This window comes from Tribolium castaneum, chromosome 8 (assembly GCF_031307605.1).
Source record: "Tribolium castaneum strain GA2 chromosome 8, icTriCast1.1, whole genome shotgun sequence".
In the NCBI taxonomy this organism is placed as follows: domain Eukaryota; kingdom Metazoa; phylum Arthropoda; class Insecta; order Coleoptera; family Tenebrionidae; genus Tribolium; species Tribolium castaneum.
This window is the reverse complement of record NC_087401.1, coordinates 16,830,121-16,847,679: the sequence shown is the minus strand read 5'-3', so window position 1 is coordinate 16,847,679 and position 17,559 is coordinate 16,830,121. Positions and strand designations below refer to the sequence as shown.

Below are 17,559 nucleotides of genomic sequence, written 5' to 3'. Positions count from 1 at the left end.
TGATAAAAAAATAAAACTGAATCAATACTTTATTAATTATTCACAAATCTATTCCCGGACTTTTACTTACACAAATAACTGTATGAATTTTATAAAGACCGAGCCAAGAATAGTTTCTCGACTCGACTATTCGCCGGAAGGATGATAAACTTGGGGGTCCCTTCACGTATTACATGCCTGCAAAAATCAATAAGCATCAATAAAACAAACACCACTTCTTACCCTTCTAATTTTAAAACTTCTAATAACGTTCGACTGACGTCAACTGGGACAATCCGATTTTTTTTGTCCTCAAAATAAACGTTTAAGTTCCCAACCCGGTACTTCCCCTCGCAATCCCACTCGGGCCTGGTCTCGAACACTTGCGACAATTGCTCGGAAAAACAATCACACTCGTCAAATTCTTGAATGTAATCCATTATTTTATACTCGGGGTAAAATAAAACCACCGGCCAAACCAACCGTCCATCTCTAATCGCGACCCGACTGTTGAAAAGCTGCGGAAATTGCGGCTCAAGCTTGGCCAAATTCAAATTTTCGCGCCCTTCGATGTCAATCCCCCGCTTGAGTATTTCCCCGATTATCAACGCCTCCTCTTTTTGTTGCTTTCGCTCGGTTTTTTCCCTGCGACGGGCGTCGCGTTCGGCGATTTTCTTCGAGTTTAGCGACATTTCGCGCAACTTTTGCGCCTCTTCGTTATTATTATTATCATTCCCCCCTAAAATTTGGTCACAATACTCAATAGCCTTGTCAAATTTGCCAGTCTTGTAGCAACAATTGGCAGCCCTGACTAGCGCTTTCCCGTAGCCAGGCTTCAATTTTAGCGCCATTTCGGCGTCGGCAAGCGCCGACCGGTGATTCCCCAGGAAGAAATGAGCCGCAGACCGGTTATTGTACAGTGTGGCCTCGATTTCGTCATTGCCGCACTTTGCTTTGATCCCCTCCGTGTATGAAATAACAGCCATGCGGTACTTTTTGTGCTTGAAATTGAAATTCCCGTCGTCTTTGTATGCAATTGCCAGGTCTTGGGGCTCATTTTCGTCCGGGTCGTACTTCAGCTTTTGGAGGCCTTCGTAAAGGGGGTGCAGCGGTGCCCCGTCCTCGGGCACCGTTTTCATGAAAAAGGGGTGATTTGTGATGTCCTGGAAGCCACAAAAGTGTGATTATTGCAAACGGGGGCCCACTTAACCTCACTTCCTCCCATCTGTCGAACGGGACGGGCTCCTCCGGCTTGCGTTTCGGGAGGCTGTCGATGAACTCGTCCAGCTCCTGGTCGAGCTTCGCGGCCAAGGCCAGGCGCTCTTGCTCCGAAAGGGGGGCTTTAGGGGGCACACGTGCCATAACCTCAAAGAGCGAACAACAAACCGTGTGATTGGTCGGTTTGAACGAAGTTCGCCGGTTGGTGGCGCTGGCCGTGGCAATGCGGGCCGCTGATTGGCCACCACCACTTGGCGTCTTTTCGTAACGTCAACGTATTGCCGGAAAAATCCGCAAACATCGGCCCCAAATTAAATTCTTTCGTGTAAAGTGCACAAGAAACGGTTAAAATGTCGATCGGGGTGCCCATTAAAGTGCTCCACGAGGCCGAAGGCCATATCGTCACTTGCGAGACCATCACCGGCGAAGTCTACAGAGGCAAGCTGATCGAGGCTGAAGACAACATGAACTGCCAAATGACCCAAATCACGGTAACGTATCGGGACGGACGGGTGGCCCAGCTGGAGAATGTGTACATTCGGGGCTCCAAAATCAGGTTCTTGATACTGCCCGACATGCTAAAGAACGCCCCCATGTTCAAGAAACAGACAAAGGCGGGGACTGCGGGACGGGGCAAGTCGGCGATTTTGAGGGCACAAGGTTTGGCGGTTCTGAGGGTGGAATTTTGGTTAATTGTGTTTTCAGCGGCAAGGGGGCGAGGCCGGGGGGCCAATCCGGCCGTGAGGGGCGGAAGAGGCGGCGCCTGGCAGGCGCCGGGCCAAGGGGCTGCCGCGGGACGCGGCAGATAATTAGGAGTGAAAGATTAAGTGTGACTGAATTAGGTTAAGTACAGAAAAAAACTTCTCATTTTTAATTATTTTATTTGAAACGTGTAGCAAATAAATATTTTCAATTCCAGTTCTATAGTTTAAACGCTGAATGAATTGCGACAATTCCATTGTTTAAATTTTCATAGGTGGCTACGCGGAAACCAGCCTCCTCGATCATTGTTTTGAAAGTTTCCTAATAAATAGTTTTCGTCAAGTGGTGACAAAAAACAGTTGGCTCACCTGATCAGGGAATTTCCTGATACTCTCGACTAGATATTGGTAGGCTTGCCATTGGCCGGCTAAAATATGTCCCAAAACTGGAATAACTTGAAAACTATACTTGTCATAAAACCTACAAGTTTCGTTAAAAATTTTAAATAAAAAAACAAGTGTGCCAACCATCTTATAGTTTCATTCTCAACTTGGCTGAACTCTAGACACATGAAACGCCCCCCGGGTTGTAAAACTCGATAAGCCTCCTGAAGGACCCTATCAATGTGGGTACAGTTACGAATACCGAAGGCAATCGTATAGGCGTTGAACGAATCGTTTTTGAAATGCAAATTTTCAGCATCGGCTTTTTCCCAACTGATAAGCGCCGAATCGTGGTTTAAATTCCTACTTCGGGCTTTGCCCACTTCCAGCATATCAGCATTTATATCACAAACTGTAACGTGACAGTTTTTTTCAACGTTGTTATTTTTGATATAATTGAGGAATCGGAACGCGATATCACCTAAAATACGTTTAAATAACAAACAAGTGACAAAAAATGGGGGCTTTGGGACCGGTCCCGCCTGCCATGTCCAGTAATTTAGTGTTTTGAGTGGGCCCCAAACGGCACATGAAAATGTCCTTCCACACTCGGTGAATCCCAAGCGACATTGCGTCGTTCATCAGGTCGTACTTACCGGCCACGTTTTCGAACACACTGTATACTAATAAATAAATTTAAAAAAAATTGGGCACAAAAAACGTGATACCTTTTTCGGCCTTTTCACTCTCACGCACTGTTTGGAACCCAAAATGGGTCTCCTTGTCATCGCTGGTGGTCTGCGACGTGTTCAAGCCCCGAAATGGGGCTCTTACGCGCAGAAATCTGGACAGGTGTCGTGTCAACATTTCGCGGTTATGTTTACGTAATGTGCAAAAATTGTCCGAAAAAATCGGCAAACCTTCACTTCATGTACTAGAATATGTTGTAACAAAACAAACTGCACCTAACTGTGTTTAATTTTGGCGATTTAAAGTTTTTAATTGGACGTGTTTAGGTTATGTTTACTTGTCAAAAAGAATGTGTCGCCACTGATTTGACCACTTTTTCGTCAGTTTTGTGCGAATAACTCGGTAAAAATCGTGAGGTAATTACAACTAATTGGCCCCCCACACAATTTGCACAAAAACCGTGCGTTTAATTGCCCAGTTACCTAAACTTAGGTTATGTCAGCGCACGAAATTCTAACCCTACAGTTCGGCCACTACTCAAACTACGTGGGGGCCCACTGGTGGAACGTGCAAGAAGCGGGTTTCCGTTACGATTCCCCCTCCGAAATCAACCACGATGTTTTATTCCGCGAGGGGGTGACTTTGAAAAATGAGGTTACGTTCACCCCGAGACTACTTTTGGTCGATTTGAAGGGCAGTCTCAAAACCTTGCCCCAGGAGGGCGAATTGTACTCCCTCCCGTCGCAAAGTGCCCCCGATCAAGTCGAAATAATCGCGCAACCCCCGGAGGAAAAAAACGAATTTCAGAAAGATATTGAGACGAATGCCACCTTGACCAAAATCTATGACCTTGAGAGACAAGTTCGGGTCTGGTCTGATTTTTTATACACACGCTTTCACCCCAGGACTGTTAATACCGTCCAGGAGTACCAACACGATAATGAGAATACGCCCTTTGATATCTTCCCTTTGGGGGCGAACTTGTGGAAGAAAGACCAGTTTAGTGAAGATTTTTCCGATAAAATCCGCAATTACATCGAAGAATGCAACAGTTTTCAAGGCTTCCACATTTTGTGCGACTCTACCGACGCTTTTGCCGGTATTACAGTTTCCTGTTTGGAGCATTTGAACGACGATTATGACACTAAACCGGTTCTGGGATTCCCCCTAGTGCAACCCTCAACAAACCCAATCCACCTCCTCAATCTGGCGCTGTGTTTCGACGGCTTCGCCGAACACTCCTCACTTTTCGTGCCTCTAACCTCAAAACCCCCTCAATTCAATTATATAGCCCCCAACCCTGACCTCAAATACCACACGAGCGCCATTTTGGCGGCGACTTTGGACACCTTGAGCCTCAATTATCGACTCAAAAGTGCAAAAAACACACTAATCGACGTATGCAGCGATTTTGCTACGAATGGACGTAAAGTCGCAACGGCAAGTGTTTGTCTTCCGTTTCCGCTCAAAACAAACGAAGATTTCATCGATTGTTTGAACACGTGGGAAGGTCATTTGAGCCAATCGGTGACGCCCTGGTGTGACATTAACCCCGACAATAGCCTACAGTTGGTAGTACTGAGGGGAATCCCGGAACGCCGGCTCAAAAAACCGCCAAATTTGGCCGAAAAACAAAGAAATTACCCGGCGTATCGTTGCAACGATTTGAAAGAAATGCTGAGTTATTTTATTGTGTGCACGAGTTATGGCACTAAAAGTGAAGTGACAGTTTGTGGCGAACAAATGGCAGTTAAGACGCCATTTCCGGGTTTTTTCACCGAACGGGTTGGCAACACTGGCGATATTGACGGTGGTAGAAGTGGCCCTGTTGAGAAAATTAACACGTTGGCAGGCCTGCACACCGGTAAATTTGTCGGAACTATGCTTGAAACACTGTCACAAGAACTGGAAAAAATCAAATACAAGAAATACCACCAATTTGTGAGCGAAGGCGTTGAAAATGACCAATTCCGCGAGTGTTTCGACCGGTTGCTAGACCTGAAAGACTGTTACGAAGACAATTATCTGATTTAATAAATTTTGTACGTTGGTAAAATTGGTTTTATTAAACATTAACCGAAATAAACCGGTATTTATCGGCCGGAAACCGAAAAAACCGTAAATAATTGATGTTCAAATAACATACGTCAAACACTTAATCAAAATATACGCGGAAATCATTAAACATTTAAATCGAGTCGGCTGTGCGTAGTGTTCATGGACCACAACCTACTGCGATTGATCGTCACCGTGGGCGAATTTTTCGCAATCACGCCGTCAAAAAACAAAATCGTAACGAAAATCTACGCTACTTGTTTTATTCCCGTTTTAATGACTGCGTCAACGGTTTCTGTTATTTATTACCGGCAACCACTTTACGTCAATTTCTCCCCAATCAAGTTGGTCGTTACCATAGCAATGGTGTTGATTGTCAACCTGTTCAATTGTTACACAGTCCTGGCACCAGTTTTCTGTAAACGCCAACAGTACGGCCAACTTATGGCAAAGTTGGTGGAAAATCACCACAAACCTGATTTTCGCACTTGTGGCAAGTTTTTGGCGCCAAATTTGATATACTGGGTGGTTACGATTTACGTAGCTTACGTTTGGACGGATATTTTGGGGTTTAATTACTACAAGGAGTATTTCGTTGAAGTGGTACAACTGTACTTTCAATTCTACTATAATTATTTTTTGTGCGTTGTTGTGGCGATTTTTTGGGGGAAGTACCGGAATGTTAATTTTTTGTTGGCCGAGCAGTTGGTACACATGCAAAGTCGGCCATTTGTGGACCATGACAGGTTCCACGCGTTCATTAAACGAGTGGAAGGCTTAATATGTTCAATAAAAGAGTTAAATATGATTTTTAACGATGTTTTTGGGTGGCCTATAATTATGATTGTTTTGTACTCAAGTTTGCTCCTCTTAAACTATTTGGACGATATTTTTAAAAATAGCTTTGGCTACGACAATCAGCAATACCTTGGAGTCATTATTTCGAATATAAGTGTCGTTTTTTTGACAACTGTGAGTCGCAAACCAAAATTTGGGTTTTTGGTTAATTTTTTTTTAGGTTGGTACCACAATCCTGATTTTACTGTGTGATTCGGTCTTGGAAGAAGTAAAAACCACAATTTTGCTGGCGTACAAGATACGACAATACGCCGTGTCAAAAGAAAAGAAAGAAATTTACGAATTTATTAATGTGGTCCTCAATAATTCGCCCCAATTCACAGCGGCTGGATTTTTTTCCATAAACAAAACCACGATTTTTCACATGATGGGCACCGTAACAACATTTTTTATCATAATTATACAATTCAATACCAACATGCGAGTTTAGTGAATAAAATTTGGCATTTAGTGTAGTTTATTTCAACAGTTGGTAGCATTGTGCCAAACCCATTAATAAAGTAATCATCAATCAACATTATCAACTCTCGATCAAAAACAAACAAAAACATAAAACTGAATTAAAGTTTAAACAGTCGGCGTAAAATGACAGACCACAACCTACTGCGATTAATTGTGACAATTGGCGAATTTTTCGCAATGACACCGTCACGACCCAAAACCAGGGCCAAAATTTACGCCCTTTGTGTCGTTACGGCCCTGGTGACACCCTCGGCACTCTCGATTATTTACTACCGACAACCTATTTATGCCAAAATCAGCGAAACCAAGTCAATCGTTGCCATGGTAATGGGGACAATTGTCAACGCCTTCAGTTGTTACACAGTCCTGGCACCCGTTTTGTGTAAACGGCAACAGTACTGCCAACTTATGTCAAAATTACTGGGAAATCACCAACTAGTCTACAACTGTCACACTTTTGGCAGATTTTTGGCGCCAAATTTAACTTATTTACTGGTTGCGCTTTATTCAGGCTACGTCTGGACCGATATTTTAGGTTTTGGTTACTTCAGGGAATACCTGGCTGAAGCGGTCCAACTCTATTTCCAATTTTACTACACTTATTTTCTATGCGTTATTGTGTGTATTTTTCGGGGGAAGTACCGAAATATCAATTTGTTGTTGACGGAACAGTTGCAAAATAGGCGTTTTTTCGCGAAAAAAATGGAGGGTCTGGTGTGTTCGATTAAAGAGTTGAATATGATTTTTAATGAGTTTTTTGGGTGGCCCATAATTATGATTATTTTATACTCCAGTTTGATGGTCTTGAACTATATTGATGAGGTTTTTAATAATAATTTCGGTTACGACAAAAAACAATACATTGGAGTGGTTGTTGCAAACGTTGGCGTTGCATTTATGATAAATGTGAGTTGGGGGAATTTGTTTTTTTGGAAAATACCGGTTTTAATTTTTAGGTTGGTACCGTAACTTTGATATTATCGTGTGATGCGGTTTTGGAGGAAGTAAAAACTACACTTTTGTTGGCTTATAAAATTCGACAAGTGTTTCCAAACGAGAAGAAAAATATTTCCGAATTTATTAATGTGGTTTTGAATAATTATCCCGATTTTTCGGCGGCTGGTTTTTTCTCCATTAATAAAACAACATTACTGCAAATAATCGGTAACGTGACTACGTTTTTTATTATTATTATACAGTTTAATAATAAACACTGACTGACTTGGGAGAAATGAAAGCAAAAAATTGTTGTTACGCAATTTAATTGATAATGTACATTCAAGTTGCTGTATAATATCTAAGCTAAAATAATCGTTTGTTTAACAATTATACATTCATAAATAGTAAAATTACAGATTTTAACTAGTGATGCAATTATTATTTTTACAAACAGGTGTCCTCACAACTTACCTAATCGATAATAATCATTCAAAACTCGAATTTAACACTAACAGCAAGTAATGAAATACCCCTTTTACAACAAACTGCCAAAAGTAGCATACAATACTAGAACTCATCGAGTCCTCAATAAATAAACAAACGAAAAAATAAAACAATAAAAAGGACGTAAATATAACCCCTTTACGTGCTAACAAACATGACACGAGTTTTGCTACAAAAAATTCGTACTCTCATTTATTATTTTAAACTTGGCTAATAGTTTTAAATGTGTGTCGATAAATGGTAAGACAAGGAGACAAAAAATACTTTTTTAAGTGTAAATTCAGGCGAATTTAAGTCGCGTTTTTATTATTTCTCATGACTAGAGGATTCAAGAGCTTGGTGGTTGTTAACATCGACTCTCTCCCCTCACCATTGCTGGCTTTTCGTTGGCGAATTCGTCATTCCTGAAACGGTACCAACACATTTTTACCTGTGCCAACTCGGCTTACGAATTTTATTTCACACTAAGAACGAAAACAACCAAAACTCACTTCATTCATTTTGAACACGTAACGAAACGTTTATTATTTCACTCGTTTTTGACAAAAATTCCGCTAAAATTGTGATTTTTGTGGTAATTTTGACTCAGACGCCATCTTGCCACCGAATGACATTTCACAATTATTGGCATTTTAGGGGTTAAATCGCCCCAAACCACTCAAAACGCGCGAATTTCGCGGTAAATTGCACACTAGACGCGTTTTTCCGGTAAATTTTCGCGAAAATTCGTGGGGGGTGCGCCAAATTTCGAAATTTGTTTACCGCGTTGGTCGTGAAAAATTAAAATTCCCCCTCTCTCTCACCTGGCGTGTAGACGGGCACGTCACCCTGATTTAGGGCCGCGCTTTCGCCCAAATTGGACGTTGGCGGCGGCATGGCGTAAACGGGGGCATTGGGGCCCTTTTTGGGAGACGGTTGTGTTGTGATCGTTGCCGAATCGTTTTTAGGCGAACCGGCCAATTCATCATCAGAGCCGTCCTCCTGCAATCACAAACAATGACACATCGAGTGATTTGACCAATAAAAAAACAAAACAAAACGCGGGACCAGGGCGAGGAGGGGGAAGGAAAAATAAACACTCTGTACAAAAGTATGGTACAAGTGTCTTACCGTAACCACGTGGGTGGGAAAGGTACTAAAGCAAAAGAATCGTTTTTGAGGTTAAGGCGTCCAATTGTAAAAATTCATTTGTTAAAAGCAAGACTCACCCGTTTACCTGGCTGGATCGTGACAGGTTCATTACTTGGACCTTGTTCTCGCTGAAAACATCACTACGTATGAGAACGACCAACAAAAAATAATAAATAAATTATAAAAAAACAATGAAAAGGAAATGGTAAGTAGAGTTCTGTATTACCGGCCCGGCAACAAAAACCCCCTCCCCCCCGATGTCTCCTACAAATCACAACTTACCTTAGTCAAGGTGGCGTAGCCAATAATAAAGAAAACACACAAGAAAGCATGCAAAAAATTAAACAACAAAACTTACATTCAACGTGTGATAATCGCCGGTTTCTTCCGGTGGTCGTGGTTTGCATTTGCCGCAACAGAAATTGCAACAACAACACAAACAACAACAGCAGTAACAACACGATAGGATACCACAAACGACGAACAGGGCCTGAAAAAAAAATAAATTGATTAATTAAAAACACCAATAAAATAATAACCCTAAAATCATCGCCTAGTAATTTTGTTTGAGACCAATAGTAGCACCAAATCGGACAATTTAGGTTATCGGGCATCTTTCATAGCGTGTGATGCATTTATCACGAGGTCTCATTTTGTGATTATTTTGTTTTTATCTTTAGAAGCGAGCAAGATTTATTGTTGTTACGATCATGAATTGACTTTGTATTATCGGATCAAAGTAGCGTATGGAAAAAACGCTACGCTTGCTTGATTCGTTTCATAATTATTGATAGTGGTTAGTTGATACAATTGGTTTAATTAAAGCACAAACGATCGCTTATCAGCCGACTTTGCCTTTTTGTTTTACTAATGAGGCGTGTGAATAGAAAATCGATTCTTTAATTTCAATTTTTTATTTAAAATAAGGCGTCAAAAGTGTGACTAATGATTGATGAAGCACCTCTTATCTATTTAAATTATATCTTTTTACAATGAAATTAGATTTTATCTTCTAGTTCCGCCATAAAAGGCGTTAAATGAAAATGTCAAGTGGTTTTTTGCGTTTTGATCGGAAAAATTGAAAAAAGCATCAGAATGCGCCTTAAATTATCTAACTCCTTATGAAAACCTGAAAAAAAATAGAAAAAAGCAAAATTTTTGGTCAAAAAACGTGTTTCAATTCTCAAAACTTGCAACTTTTGAGATAGTTTTGTGTTTTATTCGCTTATTTTTTAAGAAATTATGCGAAATAATTAAGTTTTTGCTTAGAAAAGGTAAATTTTTGCTCATTTTTGACCAAACTTGGTGATTTTTTTCGTTATAGTTTAAAAAAAACAGAAAAAAAACTAAATGTTTGGTCAAAAAACGTGTTTAAAATCTAAAAACTTGCAAAAATAATGTCATTTTTGAGATAATTTTGTGATTTATTCACCTATTTTAAAAAAAAAATTTGCGAAATAATTAAGTTTTTGCTCAAAAAAGGTAAATTTTTGCTCATTTTTGACCAAATCTGGTGATTTTTTCGTTATAGTTTAATAAAAACAGACAAAAAAAACTAACTTTTTAGTCAAAAAACGTGTTTAAATTCTCAGAACTTGCAAAAATAATGTCATTTTTGAGATAATTTTGTGATTTATTCGCCTATTTTTAAAGAAATTATGCAAAATAATTAAGTTTTTGCTTAGAAAAGGTAAATTTGTGCTCATTTTTGACCAAATTTGGTGATTTTTTTCGTTATAGTTTAAAAAAAAACAGAAAAAAAACTGAATGTTTGGTCAAAAAACGTGTTTAAAATCTAAAAACTTGCAAAAATAATGTCATTTTTGAGATAATTTTGTGATTTATTCACCTATTTTTAAAGAAATTTTGCGAAATAATTAAGTTTTTGCTCGAAAAAGGTAAATTTTTGCTCATTTTTGACCAAATCTGGTGATTTTTTCGTTATAGTTTAATAAAAACAGACAAAAAACTAAATTTTTAGTCAAAAAACGTGTTTAAATTCTCAGAACTTGCAAAAATAATGTCATTTTTGAGATAATTTTGTGATATATTCACCTATTTTTAAAGAAATTTTGCGAAATAATTAAGTTTATGCTTAAAAAAAAGGTAAATTTTTGCTCATTTTTCACCAAATTGGGTGATTTTTTCGTTATAGTTTAATAAAAAAAGACAAAAAACCTAAATTTTTGGTCAAAAAACGTGTTTAAATTCTCAAAACTTGCAAAAATAATGTCATTTTTGAGATAATTTTGTGATTTATTCACCTATTTTTAAAGAAATTTTGCGAAATAATTAAGTTTTTGCTCAAAAAAGGTAAATTTTTGCTCATTTTTGACCAAATTTGATGATTTTTTCGTTATAGTTTAATAAAAACAAACAGAAAAACTAAATTTTTGGTCAAAAAACGTGTTTAAATTCTCAAAACTTGCAAAAATTATATCATTTTTGACATAATTTTGTAATTTATTCGCCTACTTTTATAGAAATTATGCGAAACAATTAAGTTTTTGCTTAGAAAAGGTAAATTTTCGCTCATTTTTGACCAAATTTGGTGATTTTTTCATTATAGTTTAATAAAAACAAAAAAAAAACTTAAATTTTTGGTCAAAAATATTGTCATTTTTGAGATAATTCTTAACGAATTTATCTGGAATAGTTTTGCGTAATTGAGAAAAGAAAAAAAAAAAGAAAAAAATTTACCAGTGTTTATTTATCCAATAATTTCACAATAATTGTGAAAATCCCATCGTTAAAAAACTCTTTTTATTATCGCTATTTATAAGAAGAGAACATTATGTTACGACTAATAGTTATTGAGGAAAAAATAACTAAACTAAAAACTAGTAACTTGTTAGAAATTCTGCGTTTTTTCTTTTTTTTAATATTTCTATGAAACATTACTGAGAAACTTATAATGGTTATTTATCTTAAGCCGCCATAAAGTGTGGGCATAAATTTCAATAAACAAAGTAATCTCTGACACGCTTATTAGTCACAATACAAATCAAGCAAGCAGGAAAATAAAAAAAAGTGAAATTATACGCGTCTTGATCTTCAGCCAATAAAAAACCCATTGATTACCTAAAACTGTTTGGTAAAGAAACACTCACCTTGCACCAGGTCGACGTAACAACAAAATACGCATTGACATTCTCTTCCCCAAACTGTTCGGCAATGTAGAGCCCCAACGAGCCGTAATTATCATAAATGTTCCTTTTCGTCGGATCACTCAGAATCGAGTGTGCCCTGTTCACTTCCTTAAACTTCTCGGACGCTTCCGGATTGTTGGGATTCTTATCTGGATGGTACTTGAGCGCTAGCCGTCTGTAGGTCTTCTTGATCTCTTCCGACGTCGCAGTCTTGGGCAGTGCTAAGATCTGGTACAGGGAATCCCCCTGTGTGCTAAACAGAAAACGCCGCCTTTCCCACACCGACTCCCAACACACAGGTGGACACTTACGATAGTTTGCGTTTTGAATCCATTCCGTGGCGATTTTCCCAACCTTAACGCACATACAACGCTCAAAATCGACTCTGGAAGCGGGAGAATAGGAAATACTTTGATCTAAAGCCGCATTTTGCACGATTTTTACAACACGACCAGCAATTGTCAATAAAAACCGTTCGATGACGGCAGACGGTGGTCAAGCTGACGTGGGGACAAACGCAAAGTCACCAAGTTTTACCGGGGGGGGCGCCACTAAACCAAACATCATTGGCGGGAAAAAAACGCATTTTCAATTATTTAGAGCGTTGCACGATTTTTTCGGCTTTTAGGCACACAAAAAATTATTTATTACACATACAAAGCTATAAAGAAATTAATTATCTGTTAAAACTAAATTTGCAGTTGTAGGATTGAGAAATTCATTAGCTTTTTCTCATAGGTTGACATGGAAAAAATGTGAGAAATTAAATTTTTTTAATGAATTTATTTTGTTTTCGCAGGACGGACAACACAATTTTGACAGAGTTTGTCGTTTGTTTAATCAGAAATGTTTTTATAGCCAACCATGCAAAAATAGCTGTGGTTAGTAAGAATTTTTTTACAATGTCAAAAAAACCAACATAACTCGAAAATTATCACAGATAGGTATAGGGAATGCTAATACCGATCGATGCAGAAAAAAAATCTCCTCCATCTAGTAGAAAAAAATTGAGATATCCCATTTGAAAAAATTAGTTATGGGTGCTTGAAGTTAACAAATAAATAAAAACGCATTCACTTTTTTTTCAAACTTTATTCCTGCTTATAAATCTTCGATTTGAAGACAGCCCTATCCAAAATATCACTAAACGTCTCCTGTACTAACACACACAACTCCTTGCTTTCCTCGGCTGAAACTTCCAACTCTTTGCCCAAGTGGACGTCAAAATGCGACGCTAGCGACGCCTGTGATTTGCAAACCTTAGCCAATTGCATCATTAGATTGACGATATCGTCAACCAATGGCGGGAAAGCTTCACTTATGCGCACCAAGGCGGGTAAAATCGGGCGAAATAGGCGCACCCTTTGACTACTCGACAAACCTAAGAAAACAAAATTGCTAAATTTTCACACCAAAAAAAAAACGTACTTCCAAGTAGGGCGTAAAGTAGATTCAGTGCTGCCACACATAAATTTAAACTTTTGGGCAGCGCGTATTGTATGCACAAGTGTGATAACAACTGTATCGCAAAAATTTGTTTATCGAGACTTGGCTGTTGCATTAATTCTTGCAAAAAATCCAAACAGATGTGCATGGAGGGCACGCCTTTGACCATCACCTCGATCAGCTCGCTTGGATAGCCCTGAAATAAACGTCAAAAACTATATTAAATATATAGTAATAACACAATAAATATGATTATTTAAATTCACACGTGCGAATTAAATTATTGGTCTTAACATAATAATATATTCCATATCGAGCGCGATGTAAAGAGCTTGGTCTATGGGTTTAAGGACAACAGAATTTTGAGCAAAAATAGCTGTGGTTAGTAAGAAACTTTCTACAATGTCAAAAAAACCAACATAAATCGAAAATTATCACAGATAGGTATAGGGAATGCTAATACAGATCGATGCAGAAAAAAATTCTCCTCCATCTAGTAAAATAAAAATTAGGACATCCCATTTGAAAAAATTAAGTTACGGGTACTTGAAGTTGTCCAAACTTAAGCTTAAAATTTTTGGGTTTGTTAACTTCTTTTCCAATTCTGAACACACCGGAGGACAGATGTAAGCCTTGTCTTTTAATTCTCCAAACATTTTTTCTAAATCTTCAAAACTAAAAGAGTTACCGACTTTTTAAGTGACAGGTGCAAATCCAAAAATTTTCAAAAAATCTTAAATATCTCGAAAACGGTTAAACTTAGGTATAGGGAAAGCTGATAAAAACGGCCTTAAAATAACTCAACTAATCCAAAAACGCAATAAAAAACATAGATTTCCATTTAAAATAAGAAAGTTAGTAGTAACTTCCGGTATAACCAAAAGTGCCACCATCTTGAAAATATTTTCAAGATTTTCATTTCAACTGAACTCAACGGATTTTGGCCGAGTACCAACTTTCAGATAAATATCTTTATTAGAACTTTGGGGTTTAGACGAAACACGCTGTGTATTCCATATCGAGTGCGATGTACACAATCACTCACCTGAAAGTGTACCAGTTTGGCCAACATCGTATCCGCGATAAAAACCTGGTGTAGATAACTACAAACCAACGACCTAACTTCCTGAAGTGCCCACTTTTGCCCCCCAATCGTACGATCCTCATCTGTCTCAATACAAGTTTCTAGTAGCATTTGAACAGCTGCACTTTCCTGTGCTGCAATGGTCGCCCGACACATCTCCTCTCTATCACTCTCATTTAAAACTTGCCCCGCATGATCCAATCTCGGATTAGCTTGCAAATGTTGCATTAGTTGGCTGCGAGACGACGCGAGACTTGCTCTCAACACCCTCAAAACAATCGCATATAAAGGGGCACAGCGAAAAACACGCTCATCGCATCGCATGATCTGGAGAGGATCCTCAGCGACATCGATTCGTGTCAGGTTTGAGAAATCATCGACTAGGTTTTTGACGGTTAGAACCCACAATCGGCGGGGAAGTACCGTATTAAAGCGTAACCATACGTCTCTGTACAGGTCTTGTAAGTAGCGTGGGACATTGTCATTTAGGATCTTGCGGGCGAATTGTGTGAAAATCTCGGCAAATGGCCATATATCTATGGCTTGCTGTTTGAGTAAAGTTTGCATAAGCTTGGCACACTTTGATGGGTTAGTGTCCAAGTCATTGAAAGCCTCAATGACGCTTATTTGCGTCACGTGGGTTGGCTTATGCTCCGTTTTGATGGACATATCGTCCAACCAATCCTCCACTAGTGTCAAGTGGGGGAAATGCGTAGCTAGGAGTTTGAGCAACGGCCCGAAAAGACCCGAATAGGAGCTTTGGTCTTTTTGGGCGTGGTGTAGCAAGTATTTGATTGGTAGTTCCGATAAAAATTCGGAACTATACAACTTGATTTTGCGGTTAAACGCGGCCAAAATGTGGGCGTTAACCAATCGACAGTCCTCGTACAGGAGGAGATAGTAGAGGAGGAGGAGTTGTGGGGTGAGACTTGTACCATCCACCACAACGTCCTGATTCTCACTATTTAGGTCAAAATCCATGGTAAAAATCGACTTTTTGTGGTCGAAATACTGTCCAAAGATCGAACTTTGAAACACGCGCCGTATCTCATTCTCACTCAACGGCTTATTAGTCTCAGTGTTCCGTGAGGTTGGCATTATAACACTGTTAACGTACACTTCCACTAGCATTGGCAACACTGGATGTAAGGGACTAACACTCGTACAGATCTGCTTATAGATCCAGTTTTTTATATTCACGTTGTGTTTGGCAAACGCGCGCGATTTAAGCAACTGATGGATGCAATGTATGGGTAAAAACCCGGTCATATTCGCACTTAACGAGTTCGTAACCGGAACCTTAACCGCATGTGCGGTTACAACTTGTTCCGTGAAAATCTCCTGCGTGAAGACTTGCTTCATCCTTGTCATGTTGTTATGTCTGATGGGGATTTTCATCCCCAAAGTGGCACACACCAAATCACAGATGGCACTCAACTGGTTACTATGAAAATGTATAGCCATCAGTAGTAACATTTCGCCAAAACTGGCAGTAACGCCACTGGCCGACTCAAAATACGCCTCCTCCTTCACCAACCATTGCACCCACTCGATGCTACGTCGCTCGTGCTCTTGCAGCGAAATCAGCGAGGGGCAGGCAATCAACATGCACAGACCAATGGAAACGAAGCGAACGCCCGCCGGGGTGGGGCTTGGGTGTGACGTCAACAGACGCACCAATGCCGTGACTTCATCCTCCTGAAACTTGATTGCTGCGATCCCGCGAAGCGCACAATAGAGGCGCAAGAGGGCGGAGCCTTGAACCACGAGACTGTCCAATAGGTGGCCTTCGACAGAAGCGGCGAGAATCACGTGCAAGCGACGTAACAACTCCTCCCTTAGTTGCAAAAGGGCGGTGCTTGAAATCTCCCCCTTCTTTTTCTGTCCAGTCCGGATAAATAACGCGATCCAGTTGCGTATTGTTTGGTCGTTGCCTAGCAACAGCCCGGAGATGAACGCCACCATGTCCCCCTCCCCGCCGTCCAGAGATAGTGTGATTGCGAGCGCGGGCATTCGGCACAATTCGACGCACTTGCTTCGGATTGTCAAAGCCTGGCTCGGATTCATTTTACAGAGGAGGGAAATCGTGGCGGCTCGGACTGTGCTCAGTTTGGTTTCTTCCTGTTTTTCCCCCGTTTGGATCAAGTAGGTGCAAACCTCTCGGAAGCAGTCGGGGAAGTTCGCCACGATTCGGCAAATGATGGGCGGGCCGTTGTGCAAGTGGAGGAGGGTTTCAGTGATTGTCAAAATGTTTAGAGTTATGGGGAGTTCAGCCAAGGCTATGCAGATAATATCGGACAATTCCTCGGCGAAAATGTCGTTGTCGAACAGTTCCGAGGGCTTGATGTAGCTCGTGTCCGAGTTTTCGTCCTGGATTTGGCTCTGGACGTAGAGTAGTTCCCCGAGTAAGATGCTCAAACGGCGGGTCATGTCGCTGCGTTCGTACTCCAAGGCCATGCTGGTGTTTGATAAGTTGCCGATCAGGATCGAGTCGTTCTGGAGGGCTACGCCCTTCTGGCGCAGCTGCTGCTCCTTCTTGACCTCGGTTTCCAGTCGATGGAAATCGATGGAAAGAAGGGCAACGATCGAATTGACCAGTTCCATCCCGGACACGATTGTGAGAATGTCGACCTTCATGGTGGTGCATTTTTTCGACGTGTCGAGGGGCGAGATGAGCCCCATTCGCACGAGACAGGGCAACACGGGGCGGATCTCCACCTCGGTGCATTCGGACAGCTGGTGCATGTCCACGTTTTGGATGGCGCGGAACACCTTGGGGTCCACGCCTTTCTTAAACGACATTTTCACGCACAAACCGGCTTTGTTTACGGCACTTTTGGGGTTATGTGCGCTCTCGCGACAGCGATCTACTTTACCGGCTCCGGCTTGACCACGATTTTGAATAAAACGATAATTAATACTTGATTGTTTTATTTATTGAGGCTGGTTGAGGGGTTTT

At 40.2% G+C, this 17,559-nt stretch overlaps 8 protein-coding genes across 10 annotated transcripts; 4 read left to right on the top strand and 4 right to left on the bottom strand.

Annotated features, from left to right (window-relative positions):
• Positions 1-16: 16 nt before the first annotated feature.
• Dpit47 (DNA polymerase interacting tpr containing protein of 47kD) lies at positions 17-1,341 on the bottom strand. Of its 2 annotated transcripts, none has more exons than XM_001814540.4 (3): positions 1,195-1,341; positions 223-1,142; positions 17-177 (listed from the first exon to the last, which is right to left on the bottom strand). In XM_001814540.4, exons 1-3 carry the CDS (start codon positions 1,339-1,341, stop codon positions 90-92), a joined length of 1,155 nt encoding a protein of 384 aa, XP_001814592.1. In that variant the 3' UTR covers positions 17-89. The 2 variants fall into 2 exon arrangements, with proteins under 2 accessions (XP_001814592.1, XP_064214481.1); XM_064358411.1 differs by having other exon boundaries at positions 1,190-1,337.
• Positions 1,342-1,409: 68 nt separating this feature from the next.
• SmD3 (Small ribonucleoprotein particle protein SmD3) lies at positions 1,410-2,115 on the top strand. Its single transcript, XM_967490.5, has 2 exons — positions 1,410-1,857; positions 1,903-2,115. Exons 1-2 carry the CDS (start codon positions 1,548-1,550, stop codon positions 2,004-2,006), a joined length of 414 nt encoding a protein of 137 aa, XP_972583.1. The 5' UTR covers positions 1,410-1,547; the 3' UTR covers positions 2,007-2,115.
• On the bottom strand, positions 2,059-3,149 carry Coq5 (Coenzyme Q5). Its single transcript, XM_967537.4, has 5 exons — positions 3,011-3,149; positions 2,816-2,965; positions 2,427-2,763; positions 2,268-2,379; positions 2,059-2,220 (listed from the first exon to the last, which is right to left on the bottom strand). The coding sequence occupies exons 1-5, from the start codon at positions 3,147-3,149 to the stop codon at positions 2,119-2,121; spliced, it is 840 nt and encodes a 279-aa protein (XP_972630.1). The 3' UTR covers positions 2,059-2,118.
• A 318-nt stretch (positions 3,150-3,467) lies between these two features.
• On the top strand, positions 3,468-5,028 carry mst (misato). Its single transcript, XM_967579.4, has one exon. It carries the CDS (start codon positions 3,468-3,470, stop codon positions 5,004-5,006), a length of 1,539 nt encoding a protein of 512 aa, XP_972672.1. The 3' UTR covers positions 5,007-5,028.
• A 161-nt stretch (positions 5,029-5,189) lies between these two features.
• Positions 5,190-6,315, top strand: Gr80 (gustatory receptor). Its single transcript, NM_001144128.2, has 2 exons — positions 5,190-5,999; positions 6,046-6,315. Exons 1-2 carry the CDS (start codon positions 5,190-5,192, stop codon positions 6,313-6,315), a joined length of 1,080 nt encoding a protein of 359 aa, NP_001137600.1.
• A 152-nt stretch (positions 6,316-6,467) lies between these two features.
• Positions 6,468-7,564, top strand: LOC100142138 (gustatory receptor 71). The gene is made up of 2 exons (XM_001815201.4): positions 6,468-7,253; positions 7,304-7,564. Exons 1-2 carry the CDS (start codon positions 6,471-6,473, stop codon positions 7,562-7,564), a joined length of 1,044 nt encoding a protein of 347 aa, XP_001815253.3. The 5' UTR covers positions 6,468-6,470.
• A 28-nt stretch (positions 7,565-7,592) lies between these two features.
• LOC661549 (dnaJ homolog subfamily C member 5) lies at positions 7,593-12,592 on the bottom strand. 2 transcript variants are annotated; one of them, XM_967700.4, is made up of 6 exons: positions 12,382-12,592; positions 12,032-12,323; positions 9,280-9,411; positions 8,999-9,049; positions 8,594-8,771; positions 7,593-8,194 (listed from the first exon to the last, which is right to left on the bottom strand). In XM_967700.4, the coding sequence occupies exons 1-6, from the start codon at positions 12,402-12,404 to the stop codon at positions 8,157-8,159; spliced, it is 714 nt and encodes a 237-aa protein (XP_972793.1). In that variant the 5' UTR covers positions 12,405-12,592; the 3' UTR covers positions 7,593-8,156. The 2 variants fall into 2 exon arrangements, with proteins under 2 accessions (XP_972793.1, XP_015836237.1); XM_015980751.2 differs by lacking the exon at positions 8,999-9,049.
• Positions 12,593-13,140: 548 nt separating this feature from the next.
• Positions 13,141-17,518, bottom strand: IntS2 (Integrator 2). The gene is made up of 3 exons (XM_008196294.3): positions 14,562-17,518; positions 13,499-13,712; positions 13,141-13,451 (listed from the first exon to the last, which is right to left on the bottom strand). Exons 1-3 carry the CDS (start codon positions 17,400-17,402, stop codon positions 13,162-13,164), a joined length of 3,345 nt encoding a protein of 1,114 aa, XP_008194516.1. The 5' UTR covers positions 17,403-17,518; the 3' UTR covers positions 13,141-13,161.
• Positions 17,519-17,559: the final 41 nt, after the last annotated feature.

Coding starts and splice junctions, on each gene's coding strand:
- Dpit47 (XM_001814540.4), bottom strand. CDS start 1,341: ATGGCACGTGTGCCCCCTAAAGCCCCCCTTTCGGAGCAAGAGCGCCTG. Junction 1,143..1,194: donor CGTTCGACAGATGGGAGGAA/GTGAGGTTAAGT, acceptor TGTGGCTTCCAG/GACATCACAAATCACCCCTT. Junction 178..222: donor GAAGTTTTAAAATTAGAAGG/GTAAGAAGTGGT, acceptor TGATTTTTGCAG/GCATGTAATACGTGAAGGGA.
- SmD3 (XM_967490.5), top strand. CDS start 1,548: ATGTCGATCGGGGTGCCCATTAAAGTGCTCCACGAGGCCGAAGGCCAT. Junction 1,858..1,902: donor GGCGATTTTGAGGGCACAAG/GTTTGGCGGTTC, acceptor TTGTGTTTTCAG/CGGCAAGGGGGCGAGGCCGG.
- Coq5 (XM_967537.4), bottom strand. CDS start 3,149: ATGTTGACACGACACCTGTCCAGATTTCTGCGCGTAAGAGCCCCATTT. Junction 2,966..3,010: donor GAGTGAAAAGGCCGAAAAAG/GTATCACGTTTT, acceptor TTTATTTATTAG/TATACAGTGTGTTCGAAAAC. Junction 2,764..2,815: donor GGACATGGCAGGCGGGACCG/GTCCCAAAGCCC, acceptor AACGTATTTTAG/GTGATATCGCGTTCCGATTC.
- mst (XM_967579.4), top strand. CDS start 3,468: ATGTCAGCGCACGAAATTCTAACCCTACAGTTCGGCCACTACTCAAAC.
- Gr80 (NM_001144128.2), top strand. CDS start 5,190: ATGGACCACAACCTACTGCGATTGATCGTCACCGTGGGCGAATTTTTC. Junction 6,000..6,045: donor GTGTCGTTTTTTTGACAACT/GTGAGTCGCAAA, acceptor ATTTTTTTTTAG/GTTGGTACCACAATCCTGAT.
- LOC100142138 (XM_001815201.4), top strand. CDS start 6,471: ATGACAGACCACAACCTACTGCGATTAATTGTGACAATTGGCGAATTT. Junction 7,254..7,303: donor GCGTTGCATTTATGATAAAT/GTGAGTTGGGGG, acceptor TTTAATTTTTAG/GTTGGTACCGTAACTTTGAT.
- LOC661549 (XM_967700.4), bottom strand. CDS start 12,404: ATGGATTCAAAACGCAAACTATC. Junction 8,772..8,998: donor CGATCCAGCCAGGTAAACGG/GTGAGTCTTGCT, acceptor TTGTGATTGCAG/GAGGACGGCTCTGATGATGA. Junction 8,195..8,593: donor CGTGCCCGTCTACACGCCAG/GTGAGAGAGAGG, acceptor GTACCGTTTCAG/GAATGACGAATTCGCCAACG.
- IntS2 (XM_008196294.3), bottom strand. CDS start 17,402: ATGTCGTTTAAGAAAGGCGTGGACCCCAAGGTGTTCCGCGCCATCCAA. Junction 13,713..14,561: donor CCAAACTGGTACACTTTCAG/GTGAGTGATTGT, acceptor CGTTTATTTCAG/GGCTATCCAAGCGAGCTGAT. Junction 13,452..13,498: donor ACTTTACGCCCTACTTGGAA/GTACGTTTTTTT, acceptor TTGTTTTCTTAG/GTTTGTCGAGTAGTCAAAGG.